Source organism: Mustelus asterias, unplaced genomic scaffold (assembly GCF_964213995.1).
Source record: "Mustelus asterias unplaced genomic scaffold, sMusAst1.hap1.1 HAP1_SCAFFOLD_433, whole genome shotgun sequence".
Lineage (NCBI taxonomy): Eukaryota > Metazoa > Chordata > Chondrichthyes > Carcharhiniformes > Triakidae > Mustelus > Mustelus asterias.
In genome coordinates, this window is record NW_027590388.1 from 227,894 (window position 1) to 243,188 (window position 15,295).

Here is a 15,295-nt window from a genome sequence, read left to right on the forward strand (position 1 = left end):
CAACAGCGCAGAGTCGCTGAGCAGATGTTGGATTTATGTCACATTATCAGTAACCCCCACAGCTTGCCTCCTGGACTTGCGGGCTGTCCTGTCTGGAGACAATACACATCTCTTTAACCTGTGCTTAATGCTCCCTCCACCCACATTGTCTGTATCTTTAAGATCTGGTTGGCTGGAGGGATTCGCATTCTAATCAGTATTCTGTAACTTGATTTTGTGTCTCTGTGCCCTGTTTGAGAGCACATTTCCACTCCATCTGACGAAGGAGCAGCGCTCCGAAAGCTAATGGTATTTGCTACCAAATAAACCTGTTGGACTTTAACCTGGTGTTGTTAAAACTCTGACTGGGTTTTCTCCCACAGACCGAAGGACTTGCTGGTTAGGTACATTGAGCATGCTAAATTCTCCCTCAGTTTACCCGAACAGGTGCCAGAGTGTGGTGACTGGGGGATTTTCAGAGTAACTTCATTGCAGTGTGAATGTGTGACACTTATAAATAAACTTTAAAAAACCTTGAACTTTTAAAAACTACTACCAAATTGGTTTCTTGAATCCCCTTTTTTATATTTTCAAAATGTAGAAAGCCCACCTCAGCCAATTGTTGGGAATTAGCCAATTGGTCTATAACTTGTCAATAATGAAACTGGTTTGGTTTTTAGCTAGTTGCACACATTGTCTGAATTTTAAGACAATTCTTTCTCTCAAACGATATCTCTTAGCTTGGGGTTGCCTGAGTGTTGACCAATAATTGGTTAACATCAGTCATTCAATGTTGAGACATCTTGAACAGGAACTGATTCATCCCCTCCAGTCAAGGTTAACAAAGTATTAGTTTATTTATTAGTGTCACCAATCAGCTTACGTTAACACTGCAATGAAGTTACTATGAAAATCCCTTAGTTGCCACACTCTGGCGACTGATCGGATAAACTGATTGAGAATTTAACATGGCTAATGCACCTAACCAGCACGTCTTTCGGACTGTGGGAGGAAACTGGAGCACCCGGAGGAAACCCATGCAGACACGGGGAGAACGTGCAGACTCCGCACAGTCACCCAAGCCGGGAATCGAACCCAGGTCCCTGGCACTGTGAGACAGCACTGCTAACCACTGTGGCACCGCGCCACGCTAACAAGTCTTGTTATTTTTTTTATTCTGTTGGCCTCAGAACGTAACATTTTATAATTCCCACAGCATTTTAAACATTCTTTATATCTTTATAATTCTAAACGTTATAAACTTTTGTGTTCAAATTTACATTTCCAGCCTAACAACTGTATTAATGATTCATTTATTATTTAATTGTCTCTCAATTCAGGCTGTCCATTTAACTAATCTCCTGCTTTACAATTGTGGGAACTTCAGTCACAAATAAGGTAGTCAAATGCATTGTTAAAAGCAGGATGTTCTTTATATAAATAAATAACAAAGTTTAAAAATCATTGGCAAACAAAAGGAAACAGGAGCATTGGAACCAGCCTGGACTTGCAGACTGAAACCCCGCCCAAAGCCCGCACGTGCTCAGAAGGGAGAGAGGTTGAGAAGAACACTCTGTAACACTTCTTCTCCCCTTAAATTTCAATCCCCCATCAGGACAGAAATACAACAAAGTAATGTCTTTAATAATACGGAAATCTGTCAGGAGCTTTGTGGTTGCATTGCGACCTGTACAATACCACTGGTAAATCTTGTAATGGTGTTTCTGGAATGGGAGGTGCAGAGGTAGTTTGAGAATCTGTACATGAACATTCCTCTTCCACTCCCACAGCAGAGTCAACTGGCAAAGCTGGAACCATTTCCTGGTGAACATCCACAGCAGCATGACCCTCTGCCATGTTCTCAGTAATGGTTGCTGACTCTGAAACTGTTCCTGACACGGGGTCACACCGCAAGCGAATATGGTCTTGGTGTCTGCGAACAACTCTTCCATTTTACAGTCTCACCACCCAAGATACTGGACCACTTTGGTTTAAAATTATTCCCGGTAACCACCTTTGGTTCCTCCCAAAGTTTCTGATGTAAACCTGATCACCCGGTTTGAACTGCCCCTCTTTGGTGCGGTAGTCGTGTCCCTCCTTCTTCTCTTGTCTCCTGCTCACTTTTGCTCTGAGATCTGGGTGAAGCAGATCCAGATGAGACTTCAACCTTTCCCCGAAAAATTCCGCAGGAGAGAGTCCGGTTGTGGATTGTGGTGTGATGCGAAACTGGAACAAAAATCTTGAGAGCTTGTTCTTAAAGTATCGCTTGCCATTCTCTTCAATCCCTCCTTCAGTGTTTGAACAGCTCTTTCTGCGAGACCATTTGTAGCCAGATGAAATGGTGCAGTACGCACATGGCGTAGACCATTCCTTTACAGGAATTCCTGAAACACCTCACTTGTAAACAGAGTGTCGTTATCTGAAACAAGCCAATCTGGTAACCCAGGGCTTGTGAAAATTTGACAGAGCTTCTCTATTGTCACAGGAGCTGGAATATTACTCATGGTCTGTGCTTCCAACCATTTTGAATGCACATTTACAACGACCAAACACACGTGATTCATGAAAGGCCCCCAAAGGCCACATTTAGTCTGGACCACGGCCTATCAGGCCACTCCCAAGGATGAAGTGGTAATGTACCCAGTGTGTTGTGCCTGATTCAATCGACAAACAGTTTATTGAGTTACGCCAGCGGGGAGAAGCCACAGGGCTGATCATGTGTAACTCCACCCAACAAAGAATATCATCAATTCTTATCCAGTTACTCAGCCCATCCCGGCTGGACACAATCCAATCAGAATGGTGATAGATTACACACATTATAGGTTCAATAAAATTAGTATCTGGGCATTATGGGGCTTTGTGATCATCTCATGGACAAGTTCCCCTATCATGATGCTTTCCAGACCCCCCATTGGGGGGGTCTTTCTTTGTACATAGACTCCCTTAGTTAGAAATGGGGTGGATTAAAAGTTCTCAAATGGACGTCAGCACTCTTCCTTTGTTTTAATCTAATGACCACATGGTCTGGGAACATTTCTATTTAATACTCTTTCTTTGTAAACTCTTTTCTTCAGTATCCAATTCCAGAATTTTCCTTTTCTTTGTGTTACTTGCGTCAGGAATAAATCTTTGGACCTGACAGGAAGTTTAACCCAAGATCAATCCAACACAGGATTGGTCAGAATCATTTCACATGTGTCAAATTTTAAATAACCATTACAAATTAAAACTCTCATTCTCACATGGGTGAATTGTATCCGGATTAAAGTTTCCACATGTTTAGTAAAATACCCTGGAATCCTGTCTCTGGCCAGTAAATATGGCTCCAAGTTCATAACTTCTGAACAAAAAAAGTTTTATTGATCACACTTTCTTTGTTAAAAATCTGTTTGATTTAAATCACAGACAGAAAACCTCAAAGCTTGAAGCGTTCAACCCACAAATATCATCCATACACAAACAGAGAAACTTAGCATGTGCTTTACAACAACAATAACCAAAATTAATTACTTAAGCGTTCTTGTGATCCTGTTTTTAAACTTCCAAAAATGCCTTTAATTAAAGATTCAAGATCAGGTTAATCCACCAGAAAGATAAACCGTAACAAATGTAGCCCAAAACAATGATAAAACACATCTACAAACATCCACATAAAACAAACAAAACACACAGATTCTCACAGCTCATAAATTTCAAACAATGAATCCTCAGCATTCTCTCTCGCAGCTATAGCTTCTTAAAGCGACAGAGCACTACAAGCTCACAACTTCTTGATTAAAATAAGATGCAAGATCCTTCATTATAACTTAACCTTTTTTAAGCCAACTTACAAGGACTGATTTTAGAGGCAACATCTTTTGTTGATTTAAAACCCCAAACACGTTCCACCCAAACACTGGCAAAATCTTTGTTCTTTATCTGGGGATAAAATTCTCAGTTATTCCAAATTCCTCCAGGCTATGGTTAATATTTCCGCATTTAACTTATTCCCAGAAATCCTCAATTATAAACTAAAATAGACACGTGTTTCCGGGCAGTCACAGGAATATGGTCAAGATAGTCCAGTCCCACAATGCCTCACATTCAATCTGCAGTCCTTCAATTATAACAGAATATGTGGCTGTATGTCGCTGCCTTGGCCATGGTCAACCCCAAGGGTGCCTTCTTGAACTGCTGCAATGCCTGAGGTGTACGCACATCCACAGTGCTGCGAGGAAGGGACTTCCAGTTACTGAGAGAGACAAGAGATGAAATTGCTGGGCCTCTGACAGAAATCTTTGTTTCTTCATTGGACACAGGTGAGGTCCCAGAGGATTGGAGGATAGCAAATGTGATCCCGTTATTTAAGAAGGGTAGCAAGGATAACCCGGGCAATTATAGGCCAGTGAGCTTGACGTCCGTGGTCGGGAAATTGTTGGAGAAGATTCTTAGAGATAGGATCTGTACACATTTAGAACTGAATAATCTCATTAGCGATAGACAACATGGTTTTGTACGAGGGAAATTTGGTTGAGTTTTTTGAGGAGGTGACAAAAATGATTGACGAGGGAAGGGCCATGGATGTCGTCTACATGGATTTTAGTAAAGCATTTGACAAGGTCCCTCATGGCAGGCTGGTGCAAAAGGTTAAATCTCACGGGATCAAAGGTGAACTAGCTAGATGGGTACAGAACTGGCTTCGCCACAGAAGACAGAGGGTAGCAGTGGAGGGGTCTTTTTCTGATTGGAGGGCTGTGACTAGGGTGTTCACAGTAAGAGTTTTAACAACACCAGGTTAAAGTCCAACAGGTTTATTTGGTAGCAAATGGCATTAGCTTTCGGAGCGCAGATAGTGAGGAACATTGTCAGAGGCTACAGAAGGATATAGATGGGCTGGAAATTTGGGCAAAGAAATGGCAGATGGAGTTCAATCCTGATCAATGCGAAGTGATGCATTTTGGGAGAACTAACGTAGGGGGGAGCTATACGATAAATGGCAGAACCATAAAAGGTGTAGATACGCAGAGGGACCTGGGTGTGCAAGTCCACAGATCCTTGAAGGTGATGTCACAGGTGGAGAAGGTTGAGAATAAGGCATATGGCATGCTTGCCTTAATAGGACGGGGCATAGAGTATAAAAGTTGGGGTCTGATGTTACGGTTGTATAGAACGTTGGTTCGGCCGCATTTGGAATACTGCGTCCAGTTCTGGTCGCCACACTACCGGAAGGACGTGGAGGCTTTAGAGAGAGTACAGAGGAGGTTTACCAGGATGCTGTCTGGGATGGAAGGGCTTAGTTATGAGAAGAGATTGGGTAAACTGGGGTTGTTCTCCCTGGAAAGACGGAGGATGAGGGGTGACCTAATAGAGGTGTATAAAATTATGAAAGGCAGAGATAGGGCGAACAGTGGGAAGCTTTTCCCCAGGTCGGTGGTGACATTCATGAGGGGTCATAGGTTCAAGGTGAAGAGGAGGAGGTTTAACACAGATATCAGAGGGACGTATTTTACACAGAGGGTGGTGGGGGCCTGGAATGCGCTGCCGGGCAAGGTGGTGGAGGCAGACACACTGGGAATGTTTAAGACTTATCTTGATCGCCACATGAACGGAGTGGGAATGGAGAAGTACAAAAGAATGGTCTAGTTTGGACCAGGGAGCGGCGCGGGCTTGGAGAGCTGAAGGGCCTGTTCCTGTGCTGTATTGTTCTTTGTTTGTTCGCTGCTCCTTCGTCAGATGGAGCAGGTGGTCGAAAGGAGCAGCGCTCCGAAAGCTAATGGCATTTGCTACCAAATAAACCTGTTGGACTTTAACCTGGTGTTGTTAAAACTCTTACTGTGTTTACCCCAGTCCAACGCCGGCATCTCCACCTCATGACTCAGGTGTTCTGCAGGGCTCTGTACTGGGACCTCTGCTGTTTGTGATATATATAAATGATTTGGAAGAAGATGTCGCTGGGCTGATTAGTAAGTTTGCGGACGACACAAAGATTGCTGGAGTTGCAGATAGTGATGAACATTGTCAGAGAATACAGCAGGATATAGATAGGCTGGAAAATTGGGCGGAGAAATGGCAGATGGAATTTAAGATGTGGAGATGCCGGTGTTGGACTGGGGGAAACACAGTAAGAAGTCTAACAACACCAGGTTAAAGTCCAACAGGTTTATTTGGTAGCAAAAGCCACTCGCTTTTGGAACAGGCTGTCACTTCATCAGGTAGGTGGGAGTTCCAGATAAATGCGAAGTGATGCATTTTGGTAGATCTAATGCAGGGGGAACTATACAATAAATGGCAGAACCATCAGGAGTATATACACACAGAGGGATCTGGGTGTGCAAGTCCACATATCCTTAAAGGTGGCAGCACAGGTGGAAAAGGTGGTGAAGAAGACATATGGCATGCTTGCCTTTATTGGACGGGGCATAGAGTATAAAAGTTGGCATATGATGTGGCAGTTACATAGAACGTTGGTTAGGCCACATTTGGAATACTGTGTCCAGTTCTGGTCGCCACACTACCAGAAGGATGTGGAGGCTTTGGAGAGAGTGCAGAAAAGGTTTACCAGGATGTTGCCTGGTATGGAGGGTATTAGCTATGAGGAGAGATTGAGTAAACTAGGGTTGTTCTCCCTGGAAAGACGGAGGTTGAGGGGGCGACCTTATAGAAGTTTATAAAATTATGAAGGGAATAGATAGGGTGAACAGTTGGAAGCTTTTTCCCAGGTCAGAAATGACAAACACAAGGGGTCACAAGTTCAAAGTAAGGGGGGCAAGGTTCAATACAGATATGTGGGGGACGTACTTTACACAGAGGGTGGTGGAGGCCTGGAATGCACTACCAAGCAAGGTGGTTGAGGCAGACATGCTAGGATCATTTAAGACTTATTGAGATAGCCACATGAACAGACTGGGAATAGAGGGATACAAACGGATTGTCCAGTTAGGAAGACGTGATCAGTGCAGGCTTGGAGGGCCGAAGGGCCTGTTCCTGTGCTGTATTGTTCTTTGTACATTTTTCAGACTTTCACTAGACTGTAGGTGGATATCAGATTGATATTTTCCATTCAACCACACCCAAGGTGAGTTATTCCAATTCCTTTATTGTCCAGGACAATATATCCACAATATCTTTAAAACAGAAATTAAACATTCCCATTTGATTTCAGACAGTAACATATTCTGTTAGTTTGTTCTTTATTGTCAATGTCAGGCTGGGGTTGTTCTCCTTGGAGCAAAGGAGGTTGAGGGGAGATTTGATAGAAGTGGACAAGATTCTGACAGGTTGAGATAAGGTGGACAAAGAAAAGCTGTTCCCATTAGCTGAAGGGACAAGGACGAGGGGGGACACAGATTTCTTGTTTTGGGTCAAAGATGCAAGGGGACCGGGCCGGGGGCGGGGGGGGGGGAGTGGGGGAGATGTGAGGAAGAATATTCTGATGCAGCGAATGGTAATGACCTGAAACTCGCTGCCTACGAGGGTGGAGGAAGTGGAGACAATAAACAATTAAAAAGGAAATTGGATGGATATTTGGGGTGTTCCAAACAGAATGAAGAACAAAGAAAATTACAGCACAGAAACAAGCCCTTTGGCCCTCCAAGCCTGCAGCAACCATGCTGCCCGTCTGAACTAAAATCCCCGACCTTTCCGGGAACATATCCCTCTGTTCCTATGCTATTCATATATTTGTCAAGACACATCTTAAAAGTCACTGTCGTATCTTCTTCAACTACCGTCCCCGGCAACGAGTTCCAGGCACCCACCACCCTCTGTGTAAAAAACCTGCCTTGTACATCTCCTTTAAACCTTGCCCCTCGCACCTTAAACCTATGCCCCTAGTAACTGACTCTTCCACCCTGGGAAAAAGCTTCTGACTATCCACTCTGTCCATGACCCTCAAAATCTTGTAGACTTCTATCAGGTCGCCCCCCTCAACCTCCTTCGTTCCACTGGGAACCAAGCAAGTTTCTTCAACCTCTCCTCATAGCTAATGCCCTCCATACCAGGCAACATCCTGATACATATTTTCTGTACCCTCTCCAAAGCCTCCACATCCTTCTGGTACAGTGGTGACCAGAATTGAACACGAGATTCCAAGTGCGGTTTAACTAAGGTTCTATAAAGCTGCAACATGACTTGCCAATTTTTAAACTCAGTGTCCCGGCTGATGAAGGCAAGCATGCCGTGTGCCTTCTTGACTACCTTCTCCACCTGCGTTGCCACTTTCAATGACCTGTGTACCTGTACACCCACATCCCTCTGCCTATGAATACTCTTAAGGGTTCTGCCATTTACTGGATATTTCCCATCATTATCTCACAATTGTCTGGATTCAACTTCATCTGCCATCTCTCCGCCCAAGTCTCCAACTGATCTATATCCTGCTGTATCCTCTGTCGGACCCCATCGCTATCCGCAATTCCACCAACCTTTGTGTTGTCCACAAATTTACCAATCAAACCAGTTACATTTTCCTCCAAATCATTTATATATATTACAAACAGCAAAAGTCCCAGCACTGATCCCTGAGGAATGTCACTTGTCACAGCCCTCCATTCAGAAATGTACCTTTGCACTGCCAACCTCTGTTTTCTTCTGACTAAATATCTCGAAACCTCCTAACACCCTGTCACTCTGTGATCCTTGTGACATTTGAAACCAGGTATTCGCAACAAGACTCAAAGAGCATCAGCCCACTGGAGGCTGAGACCAGCCAGTCCAGCACAAAGAAACCCTCTGACCCTCCCCATTGACCAACTGTGAGAATGAACAAAATGCAGTCCTGGATGTAACTGAGAGCAGAAACAATAACAGCAGAATCCAACCCCTGGAATCACTCGTGAACTTGTTGGTGTCTCAGCAGGTGGGATGAAACTCTGAATCCCTTCCCACATACAGAGCAGGTGAATGGTCTCTCGCCAGTGTGAACTCGCTGGTGTATCCGCAGGTCAGATGACTGAGTGAATCCCTTCCCACACTGAGGGCAGGTGAATGGCCTCTCCCCAGTGTGAACTCGCTGGTGTGTCCGCAGGTGGGTTGACCGAGTGAATCCCTTCCCACACTGAGAGCAGGTGAACGGCCTCTCCCCTGTGTGAACTCGCTGGTGTGTCAGCAGATCAGATGAGTTTGTGAATCCCTTCCCACACTGAGAGCAGATGAATGGTTTCTCCGCAGTGTGAACTTGCTGGTGTGTCTGCAGGTGGGTTGACCGAGTGAATCCCTCCCCACACTGAGAGCAGGTGAACGGCCTCTCTCCTGAGTGAACTCGCTGGTGTGTCCGCAGGTCAGATGACTGAGTGAATCCCTTCCCACACTGAGAGCAGGTGAATGGTTTCTCCCCAGTGTGAACTCGCTGGTGTATCCGCAGGTGGGATGACTGAGTGAATCCCTTCCCACACTGAGAGCAGGTGAATGGCCTCTCCCCTGTGTGACGTAGCTGGTGTCTCTGCAGGTCGGCTAACTGAGTGAATTCTTGCCCACACTGAGAGCAGGTGAACGGTCTCTCTCCAGTGTGAACTCGTTCGTGTGTCCGCAGGTTGGATGACTGAGTGAATCCCTTCCCACACTGAAAACAGGTGAATGGCCTCTCCCCAGTGTGAACTCGCTGGTGTCTCTGCAGGTGGGATGACCGAGTGAATCTCTTCCCACACTGAGAGCAGGTGAATGGCCTCTCCCCAGTGTGAACTCGCTGGTGTCTCTGCAGGTGGAATGACCGAGTGAATCCCTTCCCACACTGAGAGCAGGTGAACGGCCTCTCTCCAGTGTGAACTTGCTGGTGTGTCTGCAGGCTGGATAACTGTATGAATCCCTTCCCACACTGCGAGCAGGTGAATGGCCTCTCCTCAGTGTGAACGCGCTGGTGTGACTGCAGGTGGGATAACTGATTAAATCCCTCCCGACAGTGAGAGCAGATGAATGGTCTCTCCCCAGTGTGGCTGCGCCGATGAGTTTCCAGCTCTGATGGGGCTCTGTATCCCTTCCCACAGTCTGCACATTTCCATGGTTTCTCCATGGTGCAGGTGTCCTTACCTGTCTCTTGAGTGGACAATTAGTTGAAACTTCGTCCACACACAGAACAAGATTACAGTCTCGACCCGCTGTGAATGTTGTGATATTTATTCAGGCTGTGTAACTGGTTAAAGCTCTTTAGTCCATGCACTAGAACACTCTCACTCGAGTGTGGCAGTGTGTTGATGCTTTTTCACTCACACTGACATTTCAAATCCTTTCAAATCGACAGACTGGACAATCATTTCTCCTTCTGGATTCAAAGTCCGATGATATTGAGGTCCCAAGGAATATGACTCTGTCACGTCTCGACGTGACGTTTGAGATTTCAGCCTGTGATTCCTCTTTCAATATCCTGGAAAATGAGTTTCCAAAAGTCATCAGTGTCAGTACAGGATAGAAATTCAGAACAGACAATTTCTATGGAACATTCTTTCCTCTCTCATTCCCCAAAAGCTGTAAATCTCCATCCCACACACTCTCTCCCCATTCTCAGCAGGTCTGGCAGCATCTGCATGGAGAGAAAAGAACTGATGTTTCAGAGCTTTGACAAAGGGTCATCTAGACAAGAAACATCAGCTCTTTTCTCTCCTTACAGATGCTGCCAGACCTACTGAGATTTTCCAGCATTTTCTCTCTTGGTTTCAGATTCCAGCATCCGCAGTAATTTGCTTTTATAAGGCTGCAGATACCTCCTCCCAGGTAACATGCGTGTGCCCAAGACATCACCACTTGTTTCCCTTATTTCTTTCGCACCCATGGTGCTCTCCGCAGTAAACACAGAGGAGAAGTATTCATTAAAAATCTCACCCATCTCCTGCGGCTACCCACACAGATGGCCATACTGATTTTTAAGGGGATCTATTCTCTCTCTAGCCACCCTTTTACTCTTAATATAGCTATAGAACCTCTTGGAATTTTCTTTAATCTTACCTGCCAGATCCATATCAGACCCTCTTTTTGTCCTCCTGATTTCCCTCTTCAGTATTTTCTTACACTTTTTATAGTCAGAGTGATTCACTTGTCCCCAAAGAACAATACAGCACAGGAACAGACCCTTCGGCCCTCCAGGCCCACGCCGCTCCCTGGTCCAAACTAGACCATTCTTTTGTATCCCTCCATTCCCACTCCATTCATTTGGCTATCTAGATAAGTCTTAAACGTTCCCAGTGTGTCCGCTCCACCACCTTGCCTGGCAGCGCATTCCAGGCCCCCACCACCCTCTGTGTAAAATACGTCCTTCTGGTATCCGTGTTAAACCTCCCCCCCTCACCTTGAACCTATGAGCCCTCGTGAATGTCACCACCGACGTGGGAAAACCCTCACCCATTCCATTGTGACATCACACCCTCACCCATTCCATTGTGACATCACACCCTCACCCATTCCATTGTGATGTCACGCTCTCACCCATTCCATTGTGACGTCACACTCTCACCCATTCCATTGTGACGTCAGGGCTTCACTCTCCGATCACAATCCCTGCCGGCCTCCCACATGCAGCCTCAATGGCGGCAGTCAGCCCGGGTCTAACACTACAAGCTGCCGCTCCATTTGGTACAAAGGGGGGGACCGGGAAGTTCATTTCCGGGGTTTGGGTTTGAACAACATGTTTACAAAGTCTTTCCACCCACCCGCCACATTTATCATTCCCCGCGCGCCGCCCTCTACCTCGTATTGATCTCGCTTCCAGGTTAAAACCATCCGCCTTTCCGTCGCCATTACCCGCACTGCGCATGCTTCAGATCCCGCCCCTCATTCACTCCGATTGCTTGGAGGACCAGCCGCTCCCGCTCGGTCCTCCAGCCCCGCCCCCTCCTCCTATTGGTCCGGAGCTGCCGTCAATCAGTGCCCGGGCATTGTGATGTGGAGCATGCGCAGTGTCATTGCTGTCCTTGGCGCTTGTTTGTCCCGGAGAAGCGGAGTCAGCGTTAGGCGGTGGCTGGGAGGATTTGGAAACACTTTGTGGATCCGCAAACCCTTCAGAATCATTGTCAGCTCCCTGGTTTGCAGCTGCGGGGCTTCTCCCTCCCTCCCGGGAACAGGCCCAGGTTAACGGCCCCATCCTGGCTCAGCCACTGGAGGATGGTTCACATCAGAGGATGGGGGAGGGAGACAATAAATAAGAGGTTACACTTTGGCCTCAAATCAATGAGGACTCTGATCTCTGGGAAGGAAGGAAACCCTGGGAGGTGGGCGGGGAGGATTCACAAACACCCGCTGGAGGCCCCAACACCCCCAATAAGACCCATTGGTTTTATTGTCAGTCTGCAGACAGCAGCTGGAGAACTGAACCCAGTAAGAAGACTCACAACACCAGGTTAAAGTCCAACAGGTTTATTTGGTAGCAAAAGGCACTCGCTTTCGGATCACTGCTCCTTCATCAGGTGAGTGGGACTTGTGTTCATAAACAGGGCATATATATTGACACAAACTCAATTTACAAGATAATGGTTGGAATGCGAGTCTTTACAGGCAATCAAGTCTTAAAGGTACAGAAAATGTGAGTGGAGAGAGGGTTAAGCACAGGTTAAAGAGATGTGTATTGTCTCCAGCCAGGACAGTTAGTGAGATTTCCACATCAAGAACTGAACCCAGACAGAGGAGAGGGAGGGAGAAAACTGGGAGTGGAGGGAAGAAATGGTGGAGATGTTGAGATGGGTTTGGATTTCAGCCCAGGGAGGGGGGAGAGTGTGTGGGACGGGGATTTATCGATTTGGGGGAACAAGAGAGGAAAATATGTTCCAGAGAAATTTCAGAATTTCTATCCTGCACTGACAGTGATGGTATTTGTAAACTGTTTTTGCAGGGTATTATGAAGCAAGATTTACAGATATGAAACTCAAACCAAACTTCACATCAAGATCTGTTTCAGTGATTTGATTAATCAGAAACTGAATATAATCAGCCTTTGTCTACAGAAGGAGAAATGTTTATTCTGTCTGCGGGCAAAGATTTCAAACATCAGTGTGACTGAAAAAGCACATTGACACACACACACCTGAGAGTTTCCAATGTGCTGAATGTGGAAAGTGGTTTAACAAGTCTGAAAAACAATCACATCATTGTCAGTGAGTAGTGACCCGACGCATATTCTGTGTAAACGAGGCTTCAACTCATCATCCAACCTGGAGTCACACGAGGACACCGGCAGCTCAGAGAAACCATTGAAATGTATGGACTGTGGGAGGGGCTTCAATTACCCGTCCGAATTGGATATTCATCGTCGCATTCACACTGGAGAGAGGCCGTTCACCTGCTCTGAGTGTGGGAAAGGATTTGCTTACTCATCCAGCCTCTATACACACCGGCGTGTTCACACTGGAGAGAGGCCATTCACCTGCCTCGAATGTGGGAGGGGATGTCATGCTTTATCAAGCCTCCTGATTCACCGGCAGGTTCACTCCGATCAGAGACTGTTTCAGTGTTCTGATTGTGAGAAAAGCTTTAAAAGCACAAAGGACCTCCTGAGACACCAGCGCACTCACATGGCGGTGAGACCGTTCACCTGCTCAGTGTGTGGGAAGGGATTCACTCAGTCATCCCACCTTCTGACACACCAACTTGTTCACACTGATCAGAGACCATTTCAATGTTCTGACTGTGAGAAGAGATTTAAAAGTAAATATGATTTACAAGTCCATCAGCGCACTCACACTGGGGAGAAGCCATTCACCTGCTCCGTGTGTGAGAGGAGATTCGGACGTTTATCCCAGCTGCAAACACACCAGCGAGTTCACTCTGATAAGAGACCATTTCAGTGTTCTGACTGTGAGAAGAGCTTTAAAAGTAAACAGGATTTGGTGACACACCAGCGAGTTCACACTGGGGAGAAACCGTTCACCTGCTCGGTGTGTGGGATGGGATTCACCCATTCATCCCACTGTCTGAGACACCAGCGAGTTCACACCGGGGAGAAACCATTCATTTGCTGTGTGTGTGGGAAGGGATTCACTGATTCACCTCACCTCCTGATACACGAGCGGATTCACACTGGGGAGAAACCCTTCACTTGCTCCACATGTGGGAAACGATTCACTCAGCCACCCCAGCTCATTGCACATCAACTAGTCCACACTGATCAGAGACCTTTTAAGTGTTCTGACTGTGAGAAAAGCTTTAAAAGCTCTAAGGACCTGCTGAGACACCAGCAAATTCACACTGGAGAGAGATCATTCACCTGCTCCATGTGTGGGAAAAGGTTCACTCAGTCATCCCACCTGCTGAGACACCAGCAGGTTCACACAGGAGAGAGATCGTTCACCTGCTCCGTATGTGGGAAGAGATTTGCTTGGTCAGCCAATCTACTGAGACACCAGCAAGTTCACAAGTCACTGCAGGGGTTGGATTCTGCTGTTGCTGCTCACCCCATGCAGGACTGAATCATGTTCATTTATTTATTTATCTATCTGTTATTGAAGTAATTAATAAGTAATCCCATGCAGGACTGAATCATGTTCATTTATTTATCTATCTATTATTTAAGTAATTAGTAAATAAGTAATCCCATGCAGGACTGAATCATGTTCATTCTGTTATTAAGGAGACTGGGGTGGGACACAGATAATCTCTGTGCAATCAGGCAGAGTCAACATGGTTTTGTGCAAGGGAAATCATGTTAATTGATTTATTGGATTTCTTTGAGGAAGTAACAAGCAATGTGGATAAAGTGGAACCTGTGGATGTGGTGTATTTAGATTTCCAGAAGGCATTTGACAAGGTGCCACATCAAAGTTCACCACACTAAATAAGAATTTGTAGCATAAGGCATAACATATTAGCATCCCATCCACTTTGATTCTTTATATTAGCATGGATAGAGGATTGATGAGCTAATAGGAAACAGGAGGGAGAAATGAGTCATTTTTGGGATGGCAAAATGTAGCCTGTGGAGTGCCACAGGGACCAGTGCTGGGCCCTCAACTATTGACAAACTATTTTCATGATGTGGATGACAGGATCAAAATTTGTTGATAACACAAAGGTAGGTAGGAAAGTGAGATGTGAATGACCATAACAAGCCTGTAAAGTAATATAGATAGGGTCAGTGAGTGGGTAAAAGGTTGGCAGCTGGAACAAGATTTTTGGATAATGTGAACTTGTCCATTTGGACAGGAAGGATGGAAAAGCAGTTGATTATTTAAAGCGAGCGATTGCAGAACTTTGAGGTACAGAGGGATCTGGGTGTCCTGGTACTGTAATCAGGAAACGTTAGTGTGTGGACACAGCAAATGATTAGAAAGGTAAATGAATTGTTGTTTATTGCAGGGATGTTTTGCTATATTTGTTCAGGGTATTGGTGAGACCACATCTAGAGCATGGTGTACAGTTT

General features: G+C 45.7%; 1 protein-coding gene across 1 annotated transcript in view; it reads left to right on the plus strand.

The window, feature by feature from the left end:
• Positions 1-14,503, plus strand: part of LOC144486730 (uncharacterized) — a 29,881-nt gene extending 15,378 nt beyond the window's left edge. Inside the window, exon 3 of the mRNA XM_078204758.1 lies at positions 13,379-14,503. Coding sequence (XP_078060884.1) covers positions 13,379-14,345 — 967 coding nt within the window. The 3' untranslated portion in view covers positions 14,346-14,503. The remainder of the gene's footprint in view (positions 1-13,378) is intronic.
• Positions 14,504-15,295: the final 792 nt, after the last annotated feature.